This window comes from Tetrao urogallus (genome assembly GCF_951394365.1).
Source record: "Tetrao urogallus genome assembly, chromosome: 4".
Classification (NCBI taxonomy): Eukaryota; Metazoa; Chordata; class Aves; order Galliformes; family Phasianidae; genus Tetrao; species Tetrao urogallus.
Window position 1 is genome coordinate 41,219,516 of NC_136817.1, and position 26,784 is coordinate 41,246,299.

Below are 26,784 nucleotides of genomic sequence, written 5' to 3' on the forward strand. Positions count from 1 at the left end.
CCAAGTATGTGAAGCATTAAGATCTGATGAGGTGATCATAGAGATAGAATGCATTAAATAATTGGTGACATCAGTTTGGCTTTCTAACTTGGGAGGCAATGTATAAGTTAGAGCTGCTGTCAGTTTACTGAAATTGACATGTTTCAGGGAGATCTGAAGTGTCAAGGACAGATTCCTATAATAAATGAAAAAAATATTCTTTTGTCACCACTGTGGCAAATTTGATGATTTTTTTTTTTTTTTAAATATAGGGAATGTATGTAAGTAAGTATTATATTATTCTGATTAGGATACTATTAATTCATTTCTCCCACATATCCAGTACATAAATTGAAATAAAAAGTTAAACACTTTTTTTTTTTTTTTTTTTTCCTGGTCTGTGAACTAGTGAACTAGCAGAATAGGAGAATATCCTCATTTCGTATTACTGTATTATGTTTTGTATTGTGGTGATAGCATGAATTAGAGCCCTTTCAGCATTTCAGAGAAAGTTCTGTTTTGGAAAATTGAATTAATATGAAAATTCTTCTGGCAAACAGCATTGAGGTCCCATGCAGCACTGCTGTATGAGTGCCTCAGAGGTTTTGCGTTTTTTCTTTATGTGCCACAGAAGAATTAGGAGTGATTTGATTGCTCATTATCCGTTCAGATGCTAAAATATATATTTTATTCAATCATTACTTTCATCTAGAGGTGGGCAATAGCTGACACTATTCTACAGTAGTCTTCAAAAGCCGCGTCTGTGTTCAGGTGTAACTTCAAAAGAACAGCCTTTTGTCACAGCAATCCACTCTGCAGAAGGGGACTTACCTCACTAGCTTTTGTTGTGGATCTGTAATGAAAGGCAGCACCCGTATCTCAATAATTATTTCTGAAATGTCATTCTTTCATCCACTGTGATAGATGAGAGCAGTTCTTGATTCAGAAAGGGCAGTTGCTAATAGGCAGTGAATAGGAAGTAAATGGGAAAGACAATTAATAGAGCTCTGTGGTATATGTACGTGTGGAGAAGAATCTCATAAATCATAATGAGAATGGAAAAGGCTGGATAAATTATGAGTCAGAGAAGAAATATGTGAACGTTTTTAGAATTATAATCCTGTGTTGGGATCAAAAAAATCTTGTGATTATGTCATCATTAATTAGTTTACACTCCCATAGAAGTGTGAACAACTAGTCCTGTTAACAGTGAAGAATCCCTACTTGGTCTCACATTTTTTTTACAATTCATTTGAGTTCAGGGAAGAGAGAAATTTTTATGACCTACCCAGCAACTGGATCAGTTAATGAAAGCTTTTGCTTCCGTCTTGGTGTATGATTAATTTTTACACATTTTACCTGCATGTTTTTGTTTTCTATTAAATCATCGCTTGTGCATTTTTCTCTTGCTTACTAACTCTTACAGTTTGGGAGCTTTTTTTGTTTTGTTTTGTTTTGTTTTACTTCAGTCCACCAGTCTTCTGTGAAAGGAAGCAAAGGAGCCAAATATTTGTAAATTATCATGTTATTTGTTATTTGCAGTGTCTTTTCCCTTCTATACTGTATCTGCCTGATCTGCTTAGTCTGGATTTTAAGCTGTGGGGTAGCTATTCTCTGCACAGTGCCTGTTTGCAGCTGGATTGTCTTTCTATCTGAGTATTCTCGCATTATGTGCTTCTTTTATAAATAATAAAATGAAATTAGGGAGGTCATGGAAGAATCTTGCTGTAAAAGAATTGTACTTATCACTTCATGCATTCTGCTTAGGTACAGTTTTGAATTGGCTCGCTCAAAGAGGTGCAAGATGTAGAGCAGTAAACAGCAGTGCTTTCTGTAAAAGTAAATGTAATTTTGAGGCTAGAGATATTGCAGTGAAAATGAAATAGAGTGAATTTGAAGAATAAAACATCAAGTCATGTAATTCTTGCAATTAATTAAAGAGCCAAAGTTAAAACGTTTTTGTTAAATATTATCTATTTTAGTTTTAACACCCTCCCAGCTTCCTTAAATGGGCAGGCTGTAGATGTTCCAATGTTAGCCAAGTGTAGCAGTGGCAACAATTATTTATGATGCTGCCAGTTACAGAAATTTCAGTCAGAAACATGATTACTAAGTAGCTAGCATTCATTAAGAATTTTGAATGAGTTCTGCACACAAATGAAATAGTCAATACATGAAAAGAGTATACCTATAGGTACCTAAAGAGTTTACCTATAAATAGAATGACAAACAAATTGTCTTGTGTGCAGTCATAGCTTCTCCTTGGTTTTACTCTTTTTTAAAGAAAAATTGCCTGTGCTTTGTGTATGTGCACAACCTATAAGTACCTTGTAATTCTACTGGCTGTTAAGCTGATGCTCTGAAACTTCATTTCTGCCTACAAGGAGAATGAGTATTTCTGTGCCTTGTTCAGTCATATGAGGTGTTAATAGCCCCCTTCAGGTTTTGTGTAATGCTACAAACAACTTTTTTTTTTTTTCTTGAAAGTGTTGAAATTCGGCTCCATGTATTATGGTGGGTTTTTGTTTGTTTGTTTGTTTGGGCCATTGAACATATTATTCCAGCCATGTCTCTTTAGTGTACCTGGTCTAGTTAAAATTTAACATTCTGTAGGCTGCTGGTTTAGCAGGACAATTAAAAACCTCTTAGATCGGGAATATACTAAAAAGATTGTAAAAAGTAATTTTATAAAGAATGAGACGTATAAAAATTTGTTTTCAAATGATTATCTAGAAAAGAAAGACTGAAAAAAATTGCCAGGGATTTTTCCTGTTGCTCAAAGACTTGCTTGTGTTTACTAAATATTTTGTCTTAAAATTATGTCTACAGTAAGTAGCAGGCTGCATGGTACAGTGCGAGCAAATCAGTTGGCTCTGAGGATGTGGCATCTACTCAATGTGTATTTCAGGGAGAGCTTATTTAGCTCTAATTTGGTTCTGCTGAATGACTTCCCTTTAGTGGATGGTGTGTGTTAGCAGTGCTGCTAAAGATCATCTAGTTGAATTTGATCATAAAGGTAATCATTTTATGCACTTTGAAACTGCTGTATGATGTGAAGCAAAATGTAGTTAAGTGGAATGATGAGGGATTTCAAAAGCACATTTCTGATCTGAACAAAATCGTTAATATATTTTTAAAGTGTTGGAATGCGGTTGGAAACCGAAGAAGGCTGTTGAGTTATTGGAAACACAGAGTTTATTTTAACTGCTTTAAAAAGGTTTTGAAGTTTCAGGTTGTTGGTAGCATTCTGACATTATGTAAGAGAATGAAAGCATTTGTCTTGGAACAGTTGATACAGAAGCACTCTGTAAACCAATCTGGTGTATGTTTAGATGCAAAGTTTGTCTTGCTCATTTGAAGAGTTAAAATTTCATGTGTTTCCAGCTCATCTTAGAATAGCCCTGTTGTTTATGCAGTCGTAACATAGCTGAGGAAAGCTTTTCACACCTGTTGATCGACATCTGAAGAGTCTAGATAACAAGCATGTGAAGTCACACTGTCTTTCTCTCCGTCTAAAAATAAATGCCATTGCTCTCTCTAGCTTGCAATATTTATAAAGTCTGGACACAGCTGAGCAGCATAGTAGTATTACGCTGTCTTGATTTAGTGGGTATGCGATTCTTAAGCCAGCAGATAAAGTGGATCGTTCTTTAGCTGAACACTTTGTATGTATGGGATTTGTGCCAATAAGCCCTGACACCCACCACAGGTAAAGAACGTGGCCTTGAGTGTGCTACAGAGAGAACTGCTGAATCTTTCTCTCACATTTAAATCTCTGTATTTAATATCTTCAGGATGGAGAGAAGGTAGGATGTGATTTCCAATTTCCAATTCCTCTATCAGGATCAAGGATTTTTGAATCCGAATGAATTGAATGTTGATGTTTCTTTCGTTTTACAGTGGTGTAAAGGTTTGCACGTAGGTTGGTACTTGCAATTAGATAGGCTTTCAAGTTCTATCAAAATAATCTCAGACCTCAAACCTCCCAAAATAGCACCAAGTCATGATGCAATGCCACTGAACTTCACTCACGGATTTGTCATCAGGTCATGTTCTCTGGCTTTCTTTTAACCTAATATTTCTTATGGCTACATTTCCAGGAATTTCCTCATGTTTTTAATTGATATGTTTGGCTTGTTAAAGACAGTCTTCAGCTCTGAAAGCACATCATTGTATTCACTTTCAGAAAGCTGATTTTGCCTAGGTTGTATGCTCAAATGTCTAATATAAAACTTGTTTCATTCTGGCCAGCTGTTTGATAAAATCCAAAACATTCTTTCCTGTGTGGCTGAAAATGCCTAACTTCTATTATTGTTAAGTCACTTGACATTCATACATTCCCATTTTTCATACCAGTTGAAAAGAAAATGCGGAATCCTTATCATATATAGTACATTTATTTTTACCTTCAGTTGCTCCACAAAGAAATGAACATTAAGCAATTATTTAAAAACACCAATGACACATTGCAAGTTTGTAAAAATAGACACGTGCACTCTCACTGTCAAAATGATTTTCAGGTTTACTTTATGAACTTTATCAGTGGAAAAATATAAATACTACATATAGCCTTCATGATACATAAGGAACAGAATTGTTTTGTGCCAGAAAATAATTTGCTAGCTAATATTTAAAGGGATGTGCCTCTATATGCTTTTGATATGCAGTTTTAAATTCTGAATACAGTGACACATAGATTTTTAAAATATTTTAATTCTGAAATAATACTAAAACAGATTTAAAGTCTTTGAATATGCAAACATTGCATTTCAGGCTTTGGGACTCAGCTGATTTTTTAAAATAAATCTAAATTGTATACAGCCTCTTATTTTGATTCCTGATTCTTCTTACATTCTAAGCTTTTCATTTTTAGAGTGAGAAAAGTAAGATTCTTTATCACTGAGTTGTTCATTTCTGCTATGAATTTAAGTATTGTGTTAAGTATTTCTGGAAGATGCTAAGGCGAAGTTTGTCATGTGCGTGTGTGTATGCAGCTGGCATACCTACCTGAAAGCAATGGAGCCCTTACAAAACATTCAGAAATTCAGAAATTCATTTGAAAACTGTGTTCTTGTGAGTTCACCAGTCTTTTCATAAAAGATCTTTCCTTTCTAAATGTTAATTATCAGTCATTTTTTAAGTTGTCCAAGTTTTAATTATCAGGAATTAAGATACTATGGTGATATTTTCCCATTGTTCCTATATGGAAATTGAATAATCTAGAGCAAACAAAAAAATAAACAGTACCTGAAAGAAACATTTTCTGTGGAAAGGCTTTTAAATTTACTTTCATTCTCAATTTGCAGTGAATTCCTAATAGAATAAATTCTTTTTTTTTCTCCCCAAAATAATGTATTGGTGTGCCTACCTCAGAATAATTTTCTGCTAAGTGATGTGAGAGCTGAAAGGTGATTTCATTTGCAAATCATTAAACAGTGTAGAATTATTTTGCTTCTTAACTAAATGATCATTATGATACTAGCCCTTTTATTATATGAAATGACATTCATTTCTTAACACATTTGCTGCATCAGAAAATTAAGAAAATATAACCCCAAATTGAAAGCGAAGTAAGCGGAATCTATTTTTGGCACACATTGGTGATAGTTGAATGGTTGAAACAGGCATGAACATCCCATTGTTTTGTAGTATCCATGTAAAATAGCTTCTTTTCTAATGATTGATCATGTTTCTTTCTTGGGTAGGGCCCAGCCTGTAGCGCAATGAGGCTTTTGATTGGTTTGCTATTTGTTCGGATATTAGATTCTTAACATGTTAAAAATAATGTCTTAATTACAGCAACTGGGTGCATATACCTCAGTAATTGTGTAATACCCCTGATGTTTCAATTGCTTTATTTATATATTTTTTTTTATTCCTATACAGCTGTTTCAGTTCATACTCCATTGAGCTGTATTGGCAACTTCAAGGATAAAATTTTAGCTGAATTTTACTGGTATGGTATGTTACTGCTGATTAATAGGGACTTCCACCTCAGAATATCACAAGAGAAAGTTTAAAAGCTGCTACTTTGAATTCAGACAGAAGTCCTGACAGTTGTACTGCAGTTCTAAGCTGTTAATGGCTTTTCATGTGCATGCGTGTGTTTGTGTGCTAATGTAAGACTAGCATTTCGGGTAAACAGTAACTGCTTCATATCCCTCTGGTGGCCTCATGCGAGCTCGTGCATGAGCTTCACAGTATAGCTGGCCTTCCACAAAGAAGTAGCCTTTTTGTTTCAGGTTAAGATTGCAGTCAGAGCACACAAAACATTCTGGGTGTCGGTATTTATCACGTGCCTTCACCACTGTTCCTCTGTGTGAAAACAAGAAAAAGCAATTAATTCATACGAATTTAGAGTGCAAAGAAACTAAAGTGTAACACAAGATAAGTTTTAGGTGTTTCTTTTAAGGCCTTTAAGTTATTTCTCCAGTGGTTTTGCCAGCTTCTAGAGAATTTAAAGTTGTAAGATGAATTTGAATAAGTAGAATATAAAATGTGTTAGAGGTGATGACATAAGCTTTCTAATAGCTCACTGGAAAACCAGTTTGAAGGAACATTTTATTTTGGTTGTAACACTTTACGTATAGTCTCACCTATTAATACATTGAATAAATTATTGTATTTATAAAACCCATTTCCTCATCATTATCTGTGTTCTTTGCTGAAATTAGTGATGTCATTAGAATATAAAGCTGGCAGATTCAAAACAGATCACAGAGTGTTTTTGATGCTCCCACTGGCTTGTCAGGAGGATGCTTTATACTACGGAACAACCTACAAACCTGTAGTTTATCTGGATGTAAACTGGGGATGTGCACTTAAGCTAGAAATTTATAAAACTGAGCAGAAACAACTTACAGAATTCCACTCCCACATTTGTCACACTGTGGTACTTTCTGGGCTCCAGGCAGGCCAGTAGGTATCTTTGTTACAGGTGCTTTCACACTTCTTGTACCCACTGGACGTCCATCTGAAATCCAAAATATTTCTGTTAAATACAGGCTGATACAAAAGTGTCTGCTACAGTTAAATCTTTTCCTGTAAATACGTACTTCTGTGTTTACAAGCTTTCACTTATGCCCAATAATAATGAAGTTTCTTGATATAAGCTTTGTGAGCCCAATCCCATGTCTTTAGAATTGGGAACAATGATGTGTACTGTAGCCAAAAAGCAGATACAGCTTGATTAAAAATATAATGCTCTCTATCTCGTAAACACATAGAAATTCTAGATAGCAGGTCTTGGGTACAAACAGGAGAAAGAGGAGGATTTGGCTTTAACATAGGGCCTTAACATAGTCACAACCTCTCTGAAAGCTTACTTATTTATACAACAATATAATGAGTTCAAAAAGATTTGTAACATGATATAAATATAAAATTATATAATAATAATATAAATAAAATAATATAATAATTATATAAAATATAAAAGAAGATGCCAAATAAAATCCCACAATAATATGTGTACAGAAAAAATAGGCGCATTCATTCCTTCTCTCATAAATATTTAGATATAAAAGGAAAAATTATAAATATTTATAATATTCACATCTTAGCTTAAATTTGGTTATATTTTATTCTTTATGCTTAATGTAATTGTAAATATTAGAAACTTGTAGCCTTTAATAATGTTTATTGTTATTTTCAAAACTTCTTCATTTGGAGGAAATATGACTGTAAATGGTGTTGTCCTCTTTAGTTTTCATTTAGAATGGAGAAGGAACGAGTGAAACTTCTCTTAGAAGCTGGCTTAAAATTCTCTTTTTTCTGGATGTGGAAGAGAGTGTGTTCCTTCTTTGTGTCCCACAAGTTCTCACACATAAAACTTATCATTCAGTTAAAAACTATTTTGTACATTAGCAGTCTTAAATTAACATCACTGTTTTATTAACACAAGACATTGCTAGCCATAAGAGCAAGGGGGAAAATGTTACTAGGCTTGTGTACTATTTGTCAGATTTATAAAGACTTGGGCTGTCAGAAATCTGTGCAGCTCTGATCTCTCTTATTCTCTGATTCCCCTTTCTCACAAATATTTAAAAAAAAAAAAAAAAAAAAAAAAAAAGTTGAACAGGTAGAATATGTTATTATTAACCACCTTCCTCGGAGACTAAATTCTGGAGCACCTTAAAGGAGCCAGACTGGCGGGGTTGGCTGGGCTCCTCCTGTTGGTTAGAGTGCAGCATCCTGTACACGTCAGACTGAGGCACTGCCGTGGGAGCTGGGTCACTGCATCACAGGGAGGAAGAGCAGAGAATGCAGTTAACAGACATAACTTCAAATGAACAGCTCTGCCAGGCATAGAGTGTGATTCAGGAAACAGCCACAGAGATATGTGAGTTTCTCCAGCCACTGGAAAACTGTTTCTTCCAGGTAGCACTGCTTTATATAGGCTTCTCTGGAGCCTAGTGTACTGAAAAAGATATCCATGGAATTCTTACAAAAATAAGTCTACGAACTCATGACGCTGTTTCCATAATTACTGCTCTGGCTCTAAGGGCATTTGGAAATAGGCCAGTACTTGTGTTTAACTTCAAAGCAGTTGCATTCTTGTGATCAACTGCTGTATTACCAGATGCTCTCTGGTCCAGTATCCAGAAATTCCATTTTCACAGCAGCTGGCTTCAGGAATGCTGATAAAATCACAGAGCAGATTGTTACATAGGGTCAGCCAAAACCTAAGCAAACACTTTGGGAGAGTGCCATGAAGTCAAGGTATTCATGCTTTTCTAGGTTGGCTCATTCACTAGTTACAATAATGATTACTTATCTAATCTAATTGTTACTTAATTTATGAAGGTGACAGAAAGAGACTGAAGTAGGTACTGCATTTGCAGATAAACACAGGTGAATGGAAAATCTACTTTTAAAATTAAATTAGGGTGGGATGTGACTTTTATAATGGCAATTTCATGACAAAAATATAAGGTAAATTCTTGTCCAGATAGTGTTTCGTGGTTGAATTTCTTGTGACCTGCAAACAAAAGATTTTACCAAAAATGTTTTGTGGTATTTTAAATCATGCTGAATTTTAAAATTGATTGAGCTAACTAACATTTTCAATGTCTGAGAGAAAGGGCAGATGACTATACATACTGGGAAACTGAGGCGAATGTGTGACATCCATAAATTTCAAATTGCTACTGGGACTAATTAGGTAAAAATTACTTCAGTGAAGTCTGTTATCTCACTGATACTTGTGTAAATGTCCAGTTTAAATTTCCTATTACAACAAGCCTTCTATGGTCTGTTGTACCTTGGATAGGTTGCCACTGGAAAAAAAGCAACTAATTCCATAGGAAATTAGGCTGTTTTTGATTTAGATGATTTTGTTACCTTCCCAGAATAACATCTGGGCTGTCACATAGTACAGTAAGAGGAATAACTACTGTTGACTACATTAATTCTTTGGGTCTTCTATGAGCAACCAAATTGTTCAGAGCCGTATTCAAGTTGGTATAAAACGTGTTCTGTTCTTTCATAATAAGTTTTTAATCTGTAGAGTAAGCTCACTTCTAAAGATTTTCACTATTGCAAATTCAGACCCTCAGTCTCTCTTCTTGACTAAAATATTCCTGAAATCCAAACAAGTGATAATACAATTACATACAAAAGGCAAAAAACAGGAACAAATCTATGAGATAACATTCCTAAATTCATACAGAGTAAAAATGAATGCCATAACAGAAAAGACATTTTAAACCTGTGTAGAGAGTCAGTTCTCAAACTGAGAACACTACAAGCATTTGTGAAATCTGATTACTTTGAGCTTAATCCATTATGACAGTATAAAGAAAAAGCCATTTGGCTTTTTTCTTTTTCCCTATTCTTGTTGTTGTTATTGAGGGTAAACATTAATGCAGTAGATTAACATCACTCAGATGAAGTACAGTTTTGTGTTCATCAAATTAGCATGAATATAAATATTTCTTTATAAATTTGATTTTTATGGTTAGTTACAGCCCAGTTCTTCAAAGTGCTGAAGAAGGCTTATTCGTGCCAGTGATTACTGCTTATTTAAGGTATTAGTGATTAGCTTTAGTTAACACCATATATATAATAAATTATTAAGTCCTGTTGTATAACAAAAAAGTAAGTACTGTTAAGCAAAAATAAAGATAAACCAAAATTAATGATTAATTGTACCTTGTAAAGATGAGTAGAGTTTTAAAAGTTTTTATTATTTATCACTGCTGTCCATATTGGTGAGGTTCCTACCTGACTTTTAGTTACTTTAGTAAATAAAACTCATAAATCATCTTTTAATCTTTGGGTCATTTTTAGGTTTAGAAAGTCAAAACTGGCTCTTTTTTGATAAAAGCTAGTTACTGAATGAATTGTCCCAAGAGGGAGTTAAATAGTATGAATATCTGTCCACAAGATCTCCTAACTTCAGCAGTTGAAATAAATTTGACTTAATAATAATATTGCATTAATGATCAATAAGAATCATTTATTAAGAATAATTTAATAAGATTATTAAATTAATAAATTATTAAATACCAACTGTGATAGTAATAAAAAATAATTATGAATTTGGGAGGGAATCAGAATCTTAATTTGGAATGACCAGTCAGCAAGTTGTCCAGGTAGTTTAATCAGCTCTTATTTATTAATTACAAATTTAAGATTATTTCCTCTGAGTTATTTATAAATTCTGAAAGACCTCTTTAATACTAAAAGTCATCAACAACTAGTGTTTTAATGGAAAGATTGAATGCCTTTAAATAACTTAGTTTGTCTTTAACCCTTTTACACATTCTTGAAGAAACAGTGTGATATTAAAGCCCATGACTGCTGGTACATTCTAAATTCATATATTCATAAATATCAAGCATACTCTCTAATTACCTCATCACGGGTGTTTCCCCCAGAGCTGTAGAAACTTGGCCTTGCAGTGTTTCCATGATATTGTCATCTGAGTACAACTGCATAGGTGTGTTAAACTGAGCATGTACAATCTTGACACCAGGAAGCTCCATTTCCAGGGGAACGTTAGGGGCCATCCTGGACACTGCTTTCAGCTCGGTGGGGCAGATGGAGCTAACCGTGCTAATTGAAGAGGGGGTACTACGTCCACTGCCACAGTCAATCCCCGAAGGAGTGCTGCATCCACTGTGTTAATTACAGATTACAGCCAGAGTGCAGAAAGGTGTGCAGTGCGCATCGGATTATAGAGAATAAAGACAAAAGTACAGGAATACGGTGATGTTAGCAAGCGTATGTATGTAAGAAATACAGGAAAGTGAAAGTAGAGAAAAGCAAAAGTATGTGTACTCACTGAAAAGCATTTTCCTGTAAAAAGCATCAGTGCCAGTTATAATGCGTTCCTTAAAATTCTGGCAAGCATTTTCTTTAGGCGGTAAAAAAAAAAAAAAATACAATGAATTTAATATTTCAGAACACAACATTAATTTGCATTTTGAACGCTAGATTTTGTTTGAGGACCAGTTAAGCCTCCATAAAACTTGTTGTAGGCAAGTAATTCTTAAGATCTCAAAAGAGTAGCCTACAAAGATTATGTGAGTTGTACATGCCAGTGATGCCAGTGACAGAATTGAACACCAGCAATACTGGAATCCTGAATGCACCATTCCAACCCTGCACTTCATAATCCATCTCAGTCCACATCTGAAGAAATTAAAGTAGTGTAAAATAATGAATATGACATTGCCCAGATTCCCTTAAATTCTGTGTGAGCTCGTCTTTTAAAATTATTTTATCAATATATTTTATTTGTAAAATTTGTTGAAAATTTCATAGAAGAAAACAATGCTTTAACAGCCAGTTGTACTTTTGCTTTTCTAAATGACAGTGTTTTTAATAGAATATAAAATGGTCCTTCACAAGAATATTCATTTTACTGCTTTTGAAGCAGATGATTGCATGTAATTTATATAAAATAAAGAAGATGTACAGTTTTGGAGAAATATTGATGTTGCTCTATATTACTGAATTAGAGTTAATGTGCACTAACATCTGTGAAAAAGGTCTGGTAAAATAATGTAAAAAATGTAAACATTAAGCTTGAAGTCATTTTCAGTGTCACTAATTTGAAGACTTCAGTATTTTGCTCAGAGCATCTCAGAGGCTTCCTTGATTCCAGGGATATTTTTTTCCTGTTGTTGTGTAATTTGTTACCATTTATATGATATTCAGAACCAAGAGAAGATAAAAATCTTTTTCCTCTGTATCAGGGTTGTGATTAGTTCTTTCCAAGCTGAATGATTTTTTGTAAGCCTGTAAAATAATACTGTATTTCACAATTTGATCATACTTTGCTCAGGAGATACTCTTGCATGGAGAAGAACTGAAATTCTCCCCTGATTCAATGGAGAATCTGTGTAGGACCACTTTCTTAAAAATTTAAAGGGAAATACATTTTCTACAATTAAAGACATATGAAAAGAAAGCTAATTTCAGAAAGGACAGGCAAGTCTTAAACCAAAAGTACAAATTCTGTATCATCATCCAACAAGAGTCAGCTGAAAATATTAATATATATGGCTATTTATAAATTCACAATCTTAAAAAAAAAATAAAAACAACACCTGCAGCATACATTCTGCAGCATCTTGCTTTGTCAGCGCTGATACTGTTAGTAAGTGGAAAAAAATAGAATAAGAGCAGAAAAAGTGTAAATCTTGCTATTAGCAGCTGAAGTGGTGTTAAAGCAGGATGAAGTATAAACAGAATGTAATCATATATAAAATATAATTTCCAGTTAGTTTAATCCAAAGTTGTGGCTAATGTTGAATGTTAGTTCAATCCCACAGCCTAGAATCAGCTCTTGTCATCAAAGTGCTGTTTACCTTCAGCTGTCTGTTCTAAAGGGATAGATATGGTCAAATTGGAGGTGGATTTTTTTGTTTTGCTTTGTTCAACAAAGAATATTTTTTCATTCAAACTAATGAAAAAGTAGGAGATAAACTGTGCGACAGACAAGATTTTGTAGAATTAAGATTGTCCATGAATGAGTGCAGTTTTCAAATATAGACTTCTGCAATGCTAGAACACTATACAGACCGTAGCCAACTAAAGTTCTGAAACTTCTTACATTTCTGGTAGGCTGGTGCTCTCCTGACAAGCTGGAAAACGGACAATTTAATTCAGCATTATCTCTGAAAATATTGGGAAATTGAGAGTAGGCTCCCATACACTCATTTGAACTTCTGTGTCTGATTAGATACCCACAAATGGTACCTCATGGTCCAAAACTCAGTTCTAGATATATATATAAATGCTGTCTGTAGTTAGAGGCCACGTTTTTCCTAAAGACTGTTATCATTTATCCTGTATTGTCATCAGCCTCCTAGTAGAGATGGGCATGTTTTCTCCATTCTACATCGTTCTTTTTGTTCACAGAAGGATGGGTCTCTATCTGTCTATTAGTTTCCTTTTTGTCACTCAGATAGTGAAAAAAAAATAAAATACATCTGACAAAACTGATAGTCCATATGAGATTGTCCTTTGTATGCAGGAATCAACTATTCTGCTTTTTCAGTCTAGTCTGTCAGACTTGAAGTAGTATAACATAGCATACAGGCATTTTTGACCCTCAGAATGAAATACAGAACACTAAATCCACTGGTAAAACCTGTTACTGCTAGAAAGCATAAAAAATAACATCACAGTATATTGTATTGGTTGAGCCCTTTTGAGCTTGAAAGAATTTGCATTGTTTCCCTCTCCCCTCTGCATTTAGTACTGCAAATAATAGTAAATTAGATATTCTACCCCCAGCTATGATTGAGGAATATTAGACTGAAACAATTAATATTAATATATAAGCTATTCTGCATTTTACAGATATACACGTCTGTAACAGTAGTAGTTATTCTAGCTCTGCATTAGTCATTAGGATATCTTCTGACCACCTATCTGCTGAAATTTTAACTTAAAATCACCACAGAGCCTGGACTTTAACTTGCAGAAATACCTATCTTTTATTTAGCAAGTGAAGAAATCTCATACATTTGTTTTTGGACAGAATTTCAAAGCTCAGTATATTTCTAAGTGTACAATACTTGGTGCCACACTATAAACTGAATCAGGTTTGTGGTTGCAGTTATTTCACAATCATATATGTATAACTGAGAGTAGGGCCTGGACCTGTTTGCTTTCGGAAATTTTGAATTTTGAGCCTGATATCTGCAAGTTAAGCACTTCAGGGTTTTAAACTCCAGCCATACATAATATACCACCATAAGTTAATTTCAGATGCTTCAGTATGCTATATTAATGCAAACTGTGAGTATCCATTAAAAAGTAACACCATGCATTCAAATTCATCACAGCACTCAGAGTTTATAACCTGCTTCGGCCTGGGAGTATGAAAGGTTTGGGCCGAATATTATGCTTGTGTTCAAAGTAGTTCATATCCTGTAAAGAAAAAAGGGTTAAAATAGCTTTCTATAAGCCTATAAATGTTTACTTCTAGCTAAAAGGTTGCTGATAACGCTTTAAAATCATAACTATGAAGTAACCTTTTTTATTTTGTACATTCCTGGAACTTAAAAGCTGCAAAGTAAAGGTATTAGAAAAGAATTAGATTGCAGTGTTGCAGATCAGTAGGGGGAGGAGAATTCTAGGTACCTGCAGTGTTACTACAGAGTTGAATGTAGAGTTTTATGTGTTGGAAAAAATTGCTTCATTTATCACTCATTTTTTGGATAACCAACAAACTCCTGATTATCAGAAAAAAACAGCAAGAGCTGGACTTTTTAACTGAAAACAGAACAGATAGTGATATAACACAAAAAAATACAAGTACTCACTTTTGTGATGCGTTAGGAATGAGACTCCTCAGCTGTCCATGGAGTGCGTCTTGTATATTGCCAGATGAGTACAGCCCAATTGGAGAATTATAGGAGGAGCTCACTACCTGTCTTTTGTCATCAATATTTGCTGCTGCAACAAAAGGCTGGGCCCTTCTGTTGTGAGCTGTACCAATAGGCTTGAATTCCTGTACATGATAGGCAGACAAAATACACAGAGCTACAATGCACACCAAAGCTAGTAATGAGTAAAACTGACATCAGTATTGTTAATCTCTGCATTTTTTACTTTTAACTTTGTTATTTTTTAACTGATGCAAGCATACTATATTATTCTACGAATTTTCTGTTTTCTTCTGAAGCCGTACACATTCAGAGATTATTTTTGTCTCAGAGCAACCAGAAGCCATTCCACATTTGTGAGTAGCATGAAAGTTCAAGAAGAAATGAGTGAGATGACCTGTTGTATTCTCTAGATTTTACACTGTTGAGGTTCATCTTGTAGAAACATTCAGTGGATGAAGAGTGTTTGATACTATAGTCCATCATCCTTTGTTGCTGTCCTGCAGTGCTTTTCAGTGACAGTGCTATGTGTGCACTTGATCGATATAGAATAAAAAAGTCTCATTCCTAACTGAGGTTTCTACAGTTTGAATGGCATTCTTCTTTAGAGACTGGAAGTTTCAATGGTAAGATAGCAGAGATTGTTGGTACTTCCGTAGCTTAGCTCTGCCAATTTGCTATCTTGACTTTGGATGTGGGATGTGTATTTTGCCTTGTGTTTGATTTTCCTAAGGTTTAGGCCACTTGACAGCAAATCTACAGAGGATGAAATCTGAACCGAGGACAGAACTTTCACACATGCCGAGTCCTTTCTTATTCCTGAAAGTTATATTCTACACTTAAAAGTGTGGTTGGAGTAATGCTACAATACCGTAGACAATGTATGTAATCATGTTGGTATCACACAGTGTCATATGACCTATGAGGGTTTGTTCTGATATTCCCTTATCAATTTTATTCCAGATTGGTTTAATCATTACGTACAATTTATGCTGTGTATTTGCTGTCACGTGTTTTTTAATTGTTACATACCCAACATCTTCAGTATTAAAATTATTCTGATGCAACCGTGGTCTTTCAGTTAAATCTTGCAAGTTATGCAAATGAGTTTTCTTGTTCTGCTAAGTCGTTTTTTAAACAAAGTTTTTATTTTTTTGAGATGCAAAAATGCCTTTCTTAGATTATGCTAACTTTTAGGAATGCTAGAAAAATTTGACTTTAAACAAATTAGCAACAAATACAATACAATTTGAATACTTAATTCAGAATAATAAGATTAAGTAAGCATATAGTATGAATATATGAATATGAATAAGTAATTCAGGAGAGCAGATTAGATAAGCATGGACACATTTTTGACATCTGTAGATTTTAATTTTTGAAATTATGATAACCTGAATGTGAACTGGCTCCGTAGTTTTCATTTAAAGCTACATATGCAGGAATATATTTAGGAACAGATGAAAAGAAAAGTCATGGTTATATAGAATGTGCAGTCAGGAAATGCAAACAGTAAAAGCAGTTGTATTAAATGGGAGAGTTTAGCAGCATTACATTGTAAGAGACTATTGAAAGAAGCAATCAGATAGATGTGCACAAAGGTTTTGCTTGCAATCTTTGTTTCTTTCTGTCAGAACTGCATTGCAATTGAGAAAATTTATTAGTAAATGGAAGTAAGCAACTACTGTTTAGGTTCATGTCTCATGAAATATATTAATATCAAAATATTTTAAATTGATTTAAATCCACGTATGAATGCAAAGCAAGCAAAAGCAACAAGGAACACTGTCATTTCACCCCATTTAATTAGGTTGACAAATGAACAGCACAGGAGACGTGGCATCAGAGTAGCATATTTACAGTATAACAGTTTTGAAAAAAGTACTTGCAGTTAATTCAACTTAAATTAACTCCTTTTTAATTTAAAATCATCTCTTCATATAAAATATCAATGACAGAACATACAGCAGCAAAAACAGTCCAGCTCTTGTGTTTATTGGATCTTACTGAGTCTGTAAAAAGTCCTCTTTTATTTCAAAAGCAAAATGAGAACTGGATGTTGTTGAAATACATAATCAGGAATGTGTGATCATTATGGTATTTCATTTCTTAATTTATTTTTTTTTCTTCAAGACGGATGTTTTTTTTTGCATGACTAAGTACATTTTGCATTTTGGTACAGGTGTCAGGAACAATATGAACACAGCCCCAGAAGTCTGTAGAAGTGTATGCAGCAAGGATTGTATGATGGCATTCTTTGGGGCTAACTGCCATGAGTACACACAGGTTTACATGTTGAGGTACTCTGTGACTAAAATCTCTGTGAATGCTGTTACAGAAGACAGGCTAGGTCCTCCAAACAACATGAGTGTAAGTGTATAATTTCAGTACTTGACTAGAAGTAGTAATAAACTATAAATTTTGTAGAATATTCTGTTTTGTTTAGATTTATAGACTTATTTATGTATACAGTATATTTATATTTTCAAGGAATGTATTATGTCTTTTAAGGCCAGAGGTCTAGTAACAGGGAACAGAATGTTCAAAAGCAAAGATAGAAGGAATAATAAAAAAAAAAAAAACAAAAAAAAAACACAAATAAAAACAATTCAAGAAATTGTGATGATGGAAACCTGAGATTAAAAGAGTTGTAAATGACAAAAAAATTTACAGGTGATAGTGTTGTTTTACATTAACAATATAGTAGAAAAGTATATATGAGGTGTTCTTTTTTGTTTTCTTTGTTTTTTTTAAAATAAGATTCACTTTGTCATTTACTTTGATTGTCTTTTCTTAATTATATTATTTGAGAACCTTCTGTTCTAAATTACTTTTTTACAGAATATGAGGGAAATGTATTAGTAGTACTTCAAGTAGTCTATTATTTCCTATTATTCATTGTGCTGTAGGTTGCTCCAGATTAACAAAATGAAGTGGTTGGTTCTTATATGGGAACGCTTTCAAGAGATTTCAGAACTCCTGGTCAGCAACTACCACTGGAAGTTGTTTGCTGGGATTGTTATCTTTATATTCTCTTCCACTAGTTTCTCCTCTGGGGAGTTTTTATTTGCTTTGACAATTGCCTCTGTTAGTCTCCAAATGACTGGAGCTGCTCAGCCTAATGCAAAAGCTTTCCGCTGTGTAAAGGTTTCTTGTTCCATAGCTGAAACTAGGCACAGTGTTAATTGTTTATCAATTTTCACATAACCATCTCCAAGCATCTACAGAACACTTTCTATCTGCTGAAATTAAAGTAAGCTTTCTTTGACCTTCTGTTGATTTGCTGAACTATTTAAAGTATGTTTTACTTTCATTTATAACTACCTTTTATTAGCTTGCAAATTAAAATCATTAATTAAGAAGATTGTTTAAGTCTTATTCTTATATAGTTAGCTACTAATCGATTTTAAATTACTGATTTCCCCCCTTGTGAAACTTTCTTAGTGTACTTTAGATCATGTATCTGGCAAAAGTGAAAAGTTGTAACTATCTTTATAACATCTGTCACCTTCTGAGTAATTTTAATTGTTATGCAGATGTCGGAAATACTTTTTATACAACTCAGTGATTTTCCATTTTTGTAGACCAACCAGTGTGTGCAATACTTTTGGATAAATGGGATTTGCATTTGAAGTAGTACTATACTGTTTTTAGATTTTGTTTCACTCGCCTGGGCTTCAATGCTTATGTTCACTGTTAGACAGCAGCACACATTACTGTCATTTATGCAGATTGTAGCTGTGCTGTAAATGATCATCTGACGAATTTTCATTCTGCTGTTTGCATTGTTGGTATACACACCACAGGGTTTCATGTGCTGTGACAAAATACGCCATAAAATTAAGTTTAAAATTTCAGCACTTATAGAAAAAAGGCTATATTTTTTTCACACAGGTAGAACAGATTGATGGATGTTCTTCAGCAGAATTTAACTACAATGTTAACTGTCTTGAGGATGGTTTAGCATATTTGTTTACTAACATTGCTGCTTTTCTGATACCTAATAGTTATTGAAATTAATTAGTACTCCTGATTTTCTGATAAAGGAAAGAAGTAGACATACTTCTGTACCATATGGAGATGCTGGCTGTTTAAATCTGGGATAGATATTTTTTCTAACTGCCCAATGGAGACTGCTTTTTAGTAGCCTGCCAAATAGCACTTTGAGAAATCTTATGATTTATTTTTAACTAACAGCTCCTCTTAGGAATGCAGCATACATGTAAAAGGGATTATGGTCCTGTAATACATACCTACATCATTTTCTGTACAGATTGTAGTCACTTTGTTCTACTGCTATGTCTTCTATGTATATCCCAGCTATTCCACAGAAATATGCATTTAAAATAGCTATTTTGTTTCTTCATTATACTGTCTCTTACTGCTGAGGAAGGTGGATTATTTCTCTTGAAGTTTGCTGTATCGTCTAACATAAAGGCTTTAGAGCAGAACAGAGAGAGAACTAGAACACCAGAATGCTGTATTCAAGTTTTGGAGTGCAATTGTGAGAACAGAATGGGTGGAAGCATTCACTCCATAGAATGGGTTCAAATAGAATCTGCTCTTATTTATTTATTTATTTATTTATTTTCCCTGGGGTAACACAAAATAAACACTTTGACATGCTAACTTTGATCCTGACCTGCAATGAGAATGCTCTTTTCCCTTTCTCTCTTGAGACTACAGCAAATGTTTATGTATGTTAAAGGAGGAGTGGCGAAGGAAGTAAAGCACTAGTTATAGACAACAGCTAGACAATTAACAGATAACAACATGGAAACTTCTGCTGAAAGATTTGCACAGGAACTGGGTATTAGTTTAAGAGAAAGGAGGATTTAAATTGAATGGATTTACTTTGCTCACGTACAAGAAACAGGATCAGGCTGTTCAAAAGTGGTGAATGATTTGCTTATTGATCAGTGCATGTGTGTTGAACAGTTTTGTAACTTTCAGTTCTGTAGTACAGTGTAAAAGTGCATGGAAATAGAGAGAAGCAACATTAATGAATTTCCCTGTTGTGTTACCTGTTACATTAAAAAGACTTTTGAGATGTGATGGACGCATTGCACTGGTGTTTGACATCCATTCCTGACTTCATCAGAAAGTCTCTGAAGGAGTTAAAGCAACTTCAACAGTATCAGAATAAAAGGAGGTATTTTTATCCATAGTAGAACTGTGGTGATATGTGCAGTTTCAAAGAAAAATGGGTCTGTGTTGTAGCTTGTTAACATTTTGTTTCATTTGTAGCTGAAAAACTAAAGCGTCCATCAAATAAGGTGATGCTTATGTATCTGAAAACTGTTATGATTTGTATTTGCTTAAACTGGTAGATAATGGATGGAGTGGTATTCAAAGAATTTTAATGACCACAAAGGAGATCATTTGAAGTGTAAATACATGAGTGAAAATGTTTAGGTAAATTTAAAGAATTCATACCTGTGGTTCAGCTTCCAAATTTATCTTGAAGGGATTTGCTTTGCCATCTTCCGAAACTTGTGGCGACCATAATTTAGTTTGTGCCCTACAAAGAGAAAAAGGCAGAGATTAAAGAACTTGAATTCCTGTATAGTTATATATCTCTGGTAAAAGCTAGTATAGTTTGAAAGTTTAGTTTGTTTTATGCTTTGTTACTGTTTTAACATGAAAGTGCTTTAACAGTATTTGTGTATTATATGTGAACTGTATTAAAAAGTATATGTATATTTTTTCAATTACTTACATTATGAAGAATTGGAAATAATTTTTTAACAGTTAATGGAATGCAAAGGAGAACTAGTCAGTTTCTGTTTTGAGTAGAGCAAGCTTTTTACAGCTTTATTTTTTAAATGTTTGATAGCTTTTTGGATATCTTAAATATTTTGCACAAATAGATGTGTATATTAGGAATTTTCCTAAACCTCAATATCAGTTTATTTTTTCATGACCACAGTATCTGTGGAAGAGCTGCTTTTCAATGGAGGAAGGGTGCAATTTAGGTACACAAGGTATATAACCAGTTGTAAATAGATGTTGCATAGATATTCTTTCAGTTACTTCAGTGCAGATAGCAACACATAAATAACAGTTACAATTCTGACTTCACGGGCAAAGGAAAATTTGGCAGCTGATTTTAGAATGCTGCAATACTAACATTAACCATTAATATACAGTCTATACAGTAATATTGTTTGTTATGTAAATCCAAATATTTAGTATTTTTTAATTTGCTGAAACTTCACATGGAAAATTACACTTACCATATTTTTAAATACTTCTTAAAAGAGTTGTTAAATGGTATGTAGCAGCCTGTAACAGATTGATATACTGCAATTAAGCGTAGGAATTTTTAATCTAAAGTCTAGGCTCTAGTAACTAGACGATTCTTCTTCCAAGAAAAATACTCCTTTATTTGGAAAGGAATATTGTGGTCAGCTGGAACAAAGTGCTGCGTCTCCCTAAGGGCGTCAGGTTGGTCAGAGTGGTCTGATTCCTGGAGACAGCTGGGAAAGTGATTTTGATTAAAGGCTGAACAAACACATTTAGGGGATGTGAAGATGTATGTTGTTCCTCATGATAGCTTTAGAGGAGCGAAATGACTGTAAGAAATTTTTGGGCTTGTGCATTTCAGGTAAGAGGGCTTTTTGTTTTTTTAGCTACTTTTTTTCCACCTGTGTTTGAGGGCAGGAGGCAGTGATAAGTGCTTGGAGCCGAGAGTGCTAGAATACTGAGGTAACTGACCAAGTGACAGCTAGCTAAGGCCACTGCTTGGCCCTTTCCAGCTTTTTATTTCCCAAGAATGTTAAGAATATTTCCCTATGGTAAATATAAGGCTTATGAAGTCAGTAGAGGCAGTGAGGGATAGGGGTCATAGCTCAGTGATTCTTCAGGAGAGTTCCTTGATGGAAATTAATCCTGTTCCTGAGGATGTGTTCTGGGACTATTGCCTGATGTGGAGTTGGTGAGGTAGGTTTGCATGTGTGTAATTTGAAAGGTTTTGTGAAATTCTCAGAATTATTTGATGTAGTTAACCTACATAATGGTTGCAGTGTCTGGGTTGGTTGATTATACAGTATCTTTTCTCAGAAATAAGCAGATATGTTCACGTACCTCTCTATTCTCAAGGAAAGCTGGTGTGTAGCTGCTTTAATTCTTTCCTGAGCATCATTGTGTGTCATGTTCTCTGTGCTTAGGCCATTGATAGCCACAATAACATCACCAGGGCACAAGTTGGCAGTAGAAGCCTTGCTTCCAGGTGTAATCTGAAAAACAAATTCTGAGTGAAGTTGCATTCATACCTAATAGCTGATAGGGAAGCATGGTGAAATTCATTCTATTTTCTGCTGGACTGGGTGTGGGAGGAGTGGGTATATAAACAACTGTCTGATTTCTCCCAAAAGCCTTGCCTTTGCAGTTTTGGTGGTTTCTCTGTTGTTTTATTGTCAGATCAACAGGCGTGCTTTATTCATCATAACTTCAAAGTAGATGAAAATTGTTTTCACACTTTCTGAATTAAATAAGTTCCACTTTAATTTCTGTACTTACTTTAACTTGTCTTTGAGCCTTTCATCTCAACTGCCATTGTGTGATTTAATTGAGAAAGTGGTGATGTTCTTCTTCAAAACCTGAGGCAGTAGCAAAATAGTACTCTGCTAAATAGTTGTGTTTAATGTTCATGTGTGTGATTTTCACTGACTGGGGAACATAGAAGGACATTTGTGGTCTCACTGTGCTTACGGACAACATACAGGAGTGAATGTATTTCCTGCAAGCTTGCCTTCTCATGTTGTCTATTTAAGTAATCATAAAAATGCCAATAATACTGAAATAATATTTTCTCTTTATTCATGTCTAACCTGGATCCTGAATTCCTTAAAGTTCTTCAGTCCTACTGCACTTCAGTAGGACTGAAGAACTTTAGTAGTGCACTTCACAGTGATTCTTCCAGGTGAAATACCAAACAATGCATGCCAAAAAGAGTATCACTATTGAAACAGTGGGAAATGTCAGCCAGTCATTTTTTACTCTTTCTAGCTGTCCATCTCTGTTCAGTGAGTTTGAATGCTTGAGGAAATTAGGGTTTTGCAGTCTCTTTTTTCTTCTGCTTTCCTACTTGTAAACTTATTTGTTATTTTTCTGCAACAAGCTGTAGTGCATGTATTATTATCACATGAGTTAAGTAAGCTTTCAAAACAGGTGCTTGTAACCAGCTGGAGGTTATTAGCCCCATCAACATCCAAAAGGATGGGCTTGCCTATTTTGTATCGAACAAAGTGTTAAGGTGCCTGAATAGTCATTTTGAATATGGATCAAGAAAGTTTCTTGCAGATTCTGAGTCTGGAGACCCCAGAGTGATCTGCTTGTCAAATTTCAACAGCTGCTAGTTTAAATAAACCACTGAGACCACTTACATTACTGCAGCAAGAAATGGGTGGGAGAGACCATTCTTCCTGTAGCCTGTTCCTGACTTTGTCTAGCATGTGGAGGACATGCATGGAATGACAACTGCAGGAGAGGCCGCTGGCATTAGAATGTCTGCTAAATTCTCTAATGCTCTAAATATAATGGGCAAAACCAGCCATTCTGTCATTCTTTCTCAAGTGAAGAAAGGGACCACGCTGTGGTCACAAAGTATTACAGGTATAGTATTGGCATTGCAGGTACCTCAATAAGTGATGCCGTATCTTAAGAAACTAGCTAGTGACTTATGAAATGTGCATTGTGACTACTTACAAAATGTTACGAGCACAGCGTTTGTTGGCCATCCCTGCTTTATGAGATAGATCCTACTGGTACTTTCAGAAAACTTTTTTCTTGCTCTTTCAGACACATCTGTATGATGTATCTATTGTTCCTGCATTCTTCTGCATACTTTTTATTTGGATAATATAGCTGTTGAGCATTCAGATGTTGACAGAGATAACTCTTTATCCCACATGGTTAAAGTATCTGTTTGAAGAAAAACACTCTGCATCTGTTTAATAGACTTACACTTTGATAAATATTTTAAGCTTTTACTTTATGAAGTTTTGAATGTTTGCAGGCAGAGAGGCTAAACATGAAGTTGAATTAATATAAATACTTGCATCGTGATCTGTAAAAGTTTGTAGTAAAACAGAACTGAAATCTAGAGTTAATAATGTTTTACCATTCACTCCAACCTCCAGAAGTTTTAATTTTGTGTAATGCTTTATTTAATATGACTTAAAGTCTAGGTTTGCATTCCTCTAAATACGTGACCCAAACTGTTATCTTCTGCTCAACATAGATGGAAATTGTTCTGTTTCGTGATACTGGGGTTTTGATCATTTTGCTTAGATAATTTCTTTCATCTTTGTAGAGTTCCAAGGATTTAAAAAATTATTTTCCTTATTTCCAGTTAGCTGATCATTTTTGACCCTAATAGAATCTAACTGAATGTGTCTATTTTTATCCCCCTTCTCTTTCTTCCATCCTCTCAGAGATCACGGGATTTGTGGTCTTTGCATTTGCTTGAAACAGTCAAGAGAATTGTCTTGCTTGGAAAAATTGCAAATGGATTTTTGAGATGGCATCTGTTCATTAGACAGGTGTATGATGATCTCCTCTGCCGTGGGCCCTCTGACTTGTTCTAGTAAAAGCTTTTTCTTGTTGAACAAGGGGCTGTTATAGCCACCTAAATGTACACCTGTTCAATTGTTTTATTCAAAATGTTTGAAAATAATTTCTGTCCTCCTCTTTATAGCAAACAGCATTTCTTGTCAGGCCAGTTGAGCCAAATGTGAATAGACTACTGTTGATTCCTCTTATGAAACGAACACGTAGGCCCAAAAAAGCAGGGTATGTGAATCCCACAAATTGTTCACTAGTGGTTAAGATCTACAGCACAATACTTATTGGAAGATTCTTCTAATTGTATGATGTGGCAAAAAAACTCGCCACCACAACCGAAAAAACCCTAAGATTACACAAATCTACCATTAAAATCATTAAACTTAAGCTAAGCAAACATAAACATCTTCTTTCTCATACATATATACATTATTTCATAGGTCTACTTGCAATGTGATTTTTGAGTATTGCCATAGTTTGCTAAAAGCCCATGACTTACGTCTTGTGAGACATTTGGTAGGTATGAGTCAATTGTAAAATCTTCAGAAAGTTACATTTATAGTAACATCCTTTGTTACAGTAGTTTTAAACTTCATTGCACTTAATCTAAACACAAAGGAAATACAAACCAGACACCGCTAAAATATTTTTCATTAGAGATAATGGAAACTATTTTTCTTTTGGAAGCCCATAAAAGGCAATGAAGGCCCCAAAAAATCCAGAGTTTTTTTTTCTTTATTCATTGTTTTTTGTCTACTGTTTGCTTAAAGCTTTTTGTTATACCTTATGAATGTTTTTTATGAAGTTGTGCACTCTCTTTTATTTACAGTTAAAGTAATTGTGTTTATGCTAGTGTGAATCTGGAGTAAGTGATCAAAAGAAATTAATTCTTACTGGTATAATATAAAAAGGCTTGATGACTTCTGTGGACGCCTGTTTAGAAATGTATTTACTGCAAGGCATCAAGAGTGACATTCATCCTTCAAGGCTTTTGATGTTTATTTAATACCAGACATAGTGTATATATTGAGTCATAGTGCGGGGCTTTGGAGGGGGGGAAGGTGCCGGGGGCTTGGTGGCTCATGCATTGCATACTCAATGTGTCTGAGGTGCTAAAAAGCAGCAAAAACATAAGGAGAACTAGTTCTGATCCTTAATGTGTTTAACACAGTTTTCAAAATAATAACAATAAAAAAAAATTTGAAATACAAGTCTACTTAATGACAGGATATATATATCTGTAGATGCATGGCAGCTGTCTGCTTATATGCTCCTTTCATCAAGTAATTTATTTCATAAGCAATTTGCAATTAATAGTTCAAAATCATGGGAATATGAAGGCTTGAGTTCTTCCTGCCCTTTAGTGGGGGGTTAACGTGAATTGTCTGTTACTAAATATGGCAGAAAACACAGACGAATTCTCTCTTGCATATTTAGGATAGATAACTTTAGATAATTCCTTAATTAAACATTCACGAAAGTGGAAAACTTTCAGATTTAAAAGCAGGTGCTGTTGCTTTTGCTGGCAACATGCAAACTTCAGTTTAATTAAAGTTAGATTCATCTCAGGAAGTTGGCACGGAGAATTTGCAGAACACAAACTTGCAGGCATGAGGAGCTGCCTGCCAGGCGATGTCTCCCTGGTGAGCACTCAGGCAGGCAATGAAAGTGGGAGCAGTGGGGCTCTGGCCTTCAGAGGCTCAGAACTCATTTTCTCATCTGAATGCTTGGGGAAATCATGACAAAGTTTTCCTGCTGCCAGAGCATTTGAATTTAATTTTTGGGGCATAATTAGAAGTATTCTTTTAGACCAATAACAAAGTTATAGAAATGTTACACAAAACTTTTAAAGCAGTTAGCTTTCGGCTAGCTCTGCTCAGAGCCAGCAGCTGCTTGCTGATCTGTGCACAGCTTCATCTGTGTCTCTGAACTTAAGAAAAGTAAAGGGCAAAAATCTGCAACAGGTGTCAAATACAACAAATACAAAGGAAATGAACAAAGCACATACCCTGGTTATGATCAAAGGTTGGTTAAAATCTATTCCTCCTGAGAGCCTGAATCCCCAGGGTGCCGGTCCTGGAAGAATAACGTTCTGTGGCATCGTGGCTGGGTGCTGCTGGGTTCCTGCTTGTTTTCCTTTGGTGTGTATGAGGGCTGAACTGCAGGAGGATGTGTGCTGGGCACCTGCAGGACAGGGCAGCTGACTCCTGGGATGTTGTGGTCACCCCAAGCACTGTGCTTTATTCCTCCTCTGGGTGACGTCAGCCAGTCCCTAGCTTCCCCACCCACCGAGGGGAGTACCAAACCAGACAAATAAAGCCTCAGCTGGAAAGTTTACAAGTACATCAGCTTTATCTGCTGCTTCAGCATCCCCCTCAGCCTTACAATCAGT

At 34.8% G+C, this 26,784-nt stretch overlaps 1 protein-coding gene across 2 annotated transcripts; it reads right to left on the reverse strand.

Moving 5' to 3' along the window:
• Positions 1-6,104: 6,104 nt before the first annotated feature.
• Positions 6,105-26,493, reverse strand: PDLIM3 (PDZ and LIM domain 3; the record flags this gene model as incomplete). 2 transcript variants are annotated; one of them, XM_079534562.1, is made up of 8 exons in its annotated part: positions 6,105-6,294; positions 6,841-6,952; positions 8,081-8,214; positions 10,837-11,100; positions 14,300-14,367; positions 20,262-20,346; positions 21,912-22,063; positions 26,401-26,493. In XM_079534562.1, 8 exons carry the CDS (start codon positions 26,491-26,493, stop codon positions 6,105-6,107), a joined length of 1,098 nt encoding a protein of 365 aa, XP_079390688.1. The 2 variants fall into 2 exon arrangements, with proteins under 2 accessions (XP_079390688.1, XP_079390689.1); XM_079534563.1 differs by lacking the exons at positions 10,837-11,100; positions 14,300-14,367 and adding an exon at positions 14,763-14,950.
• Positions 26,494-26,784: the final 291 nt, after the last annotated feature.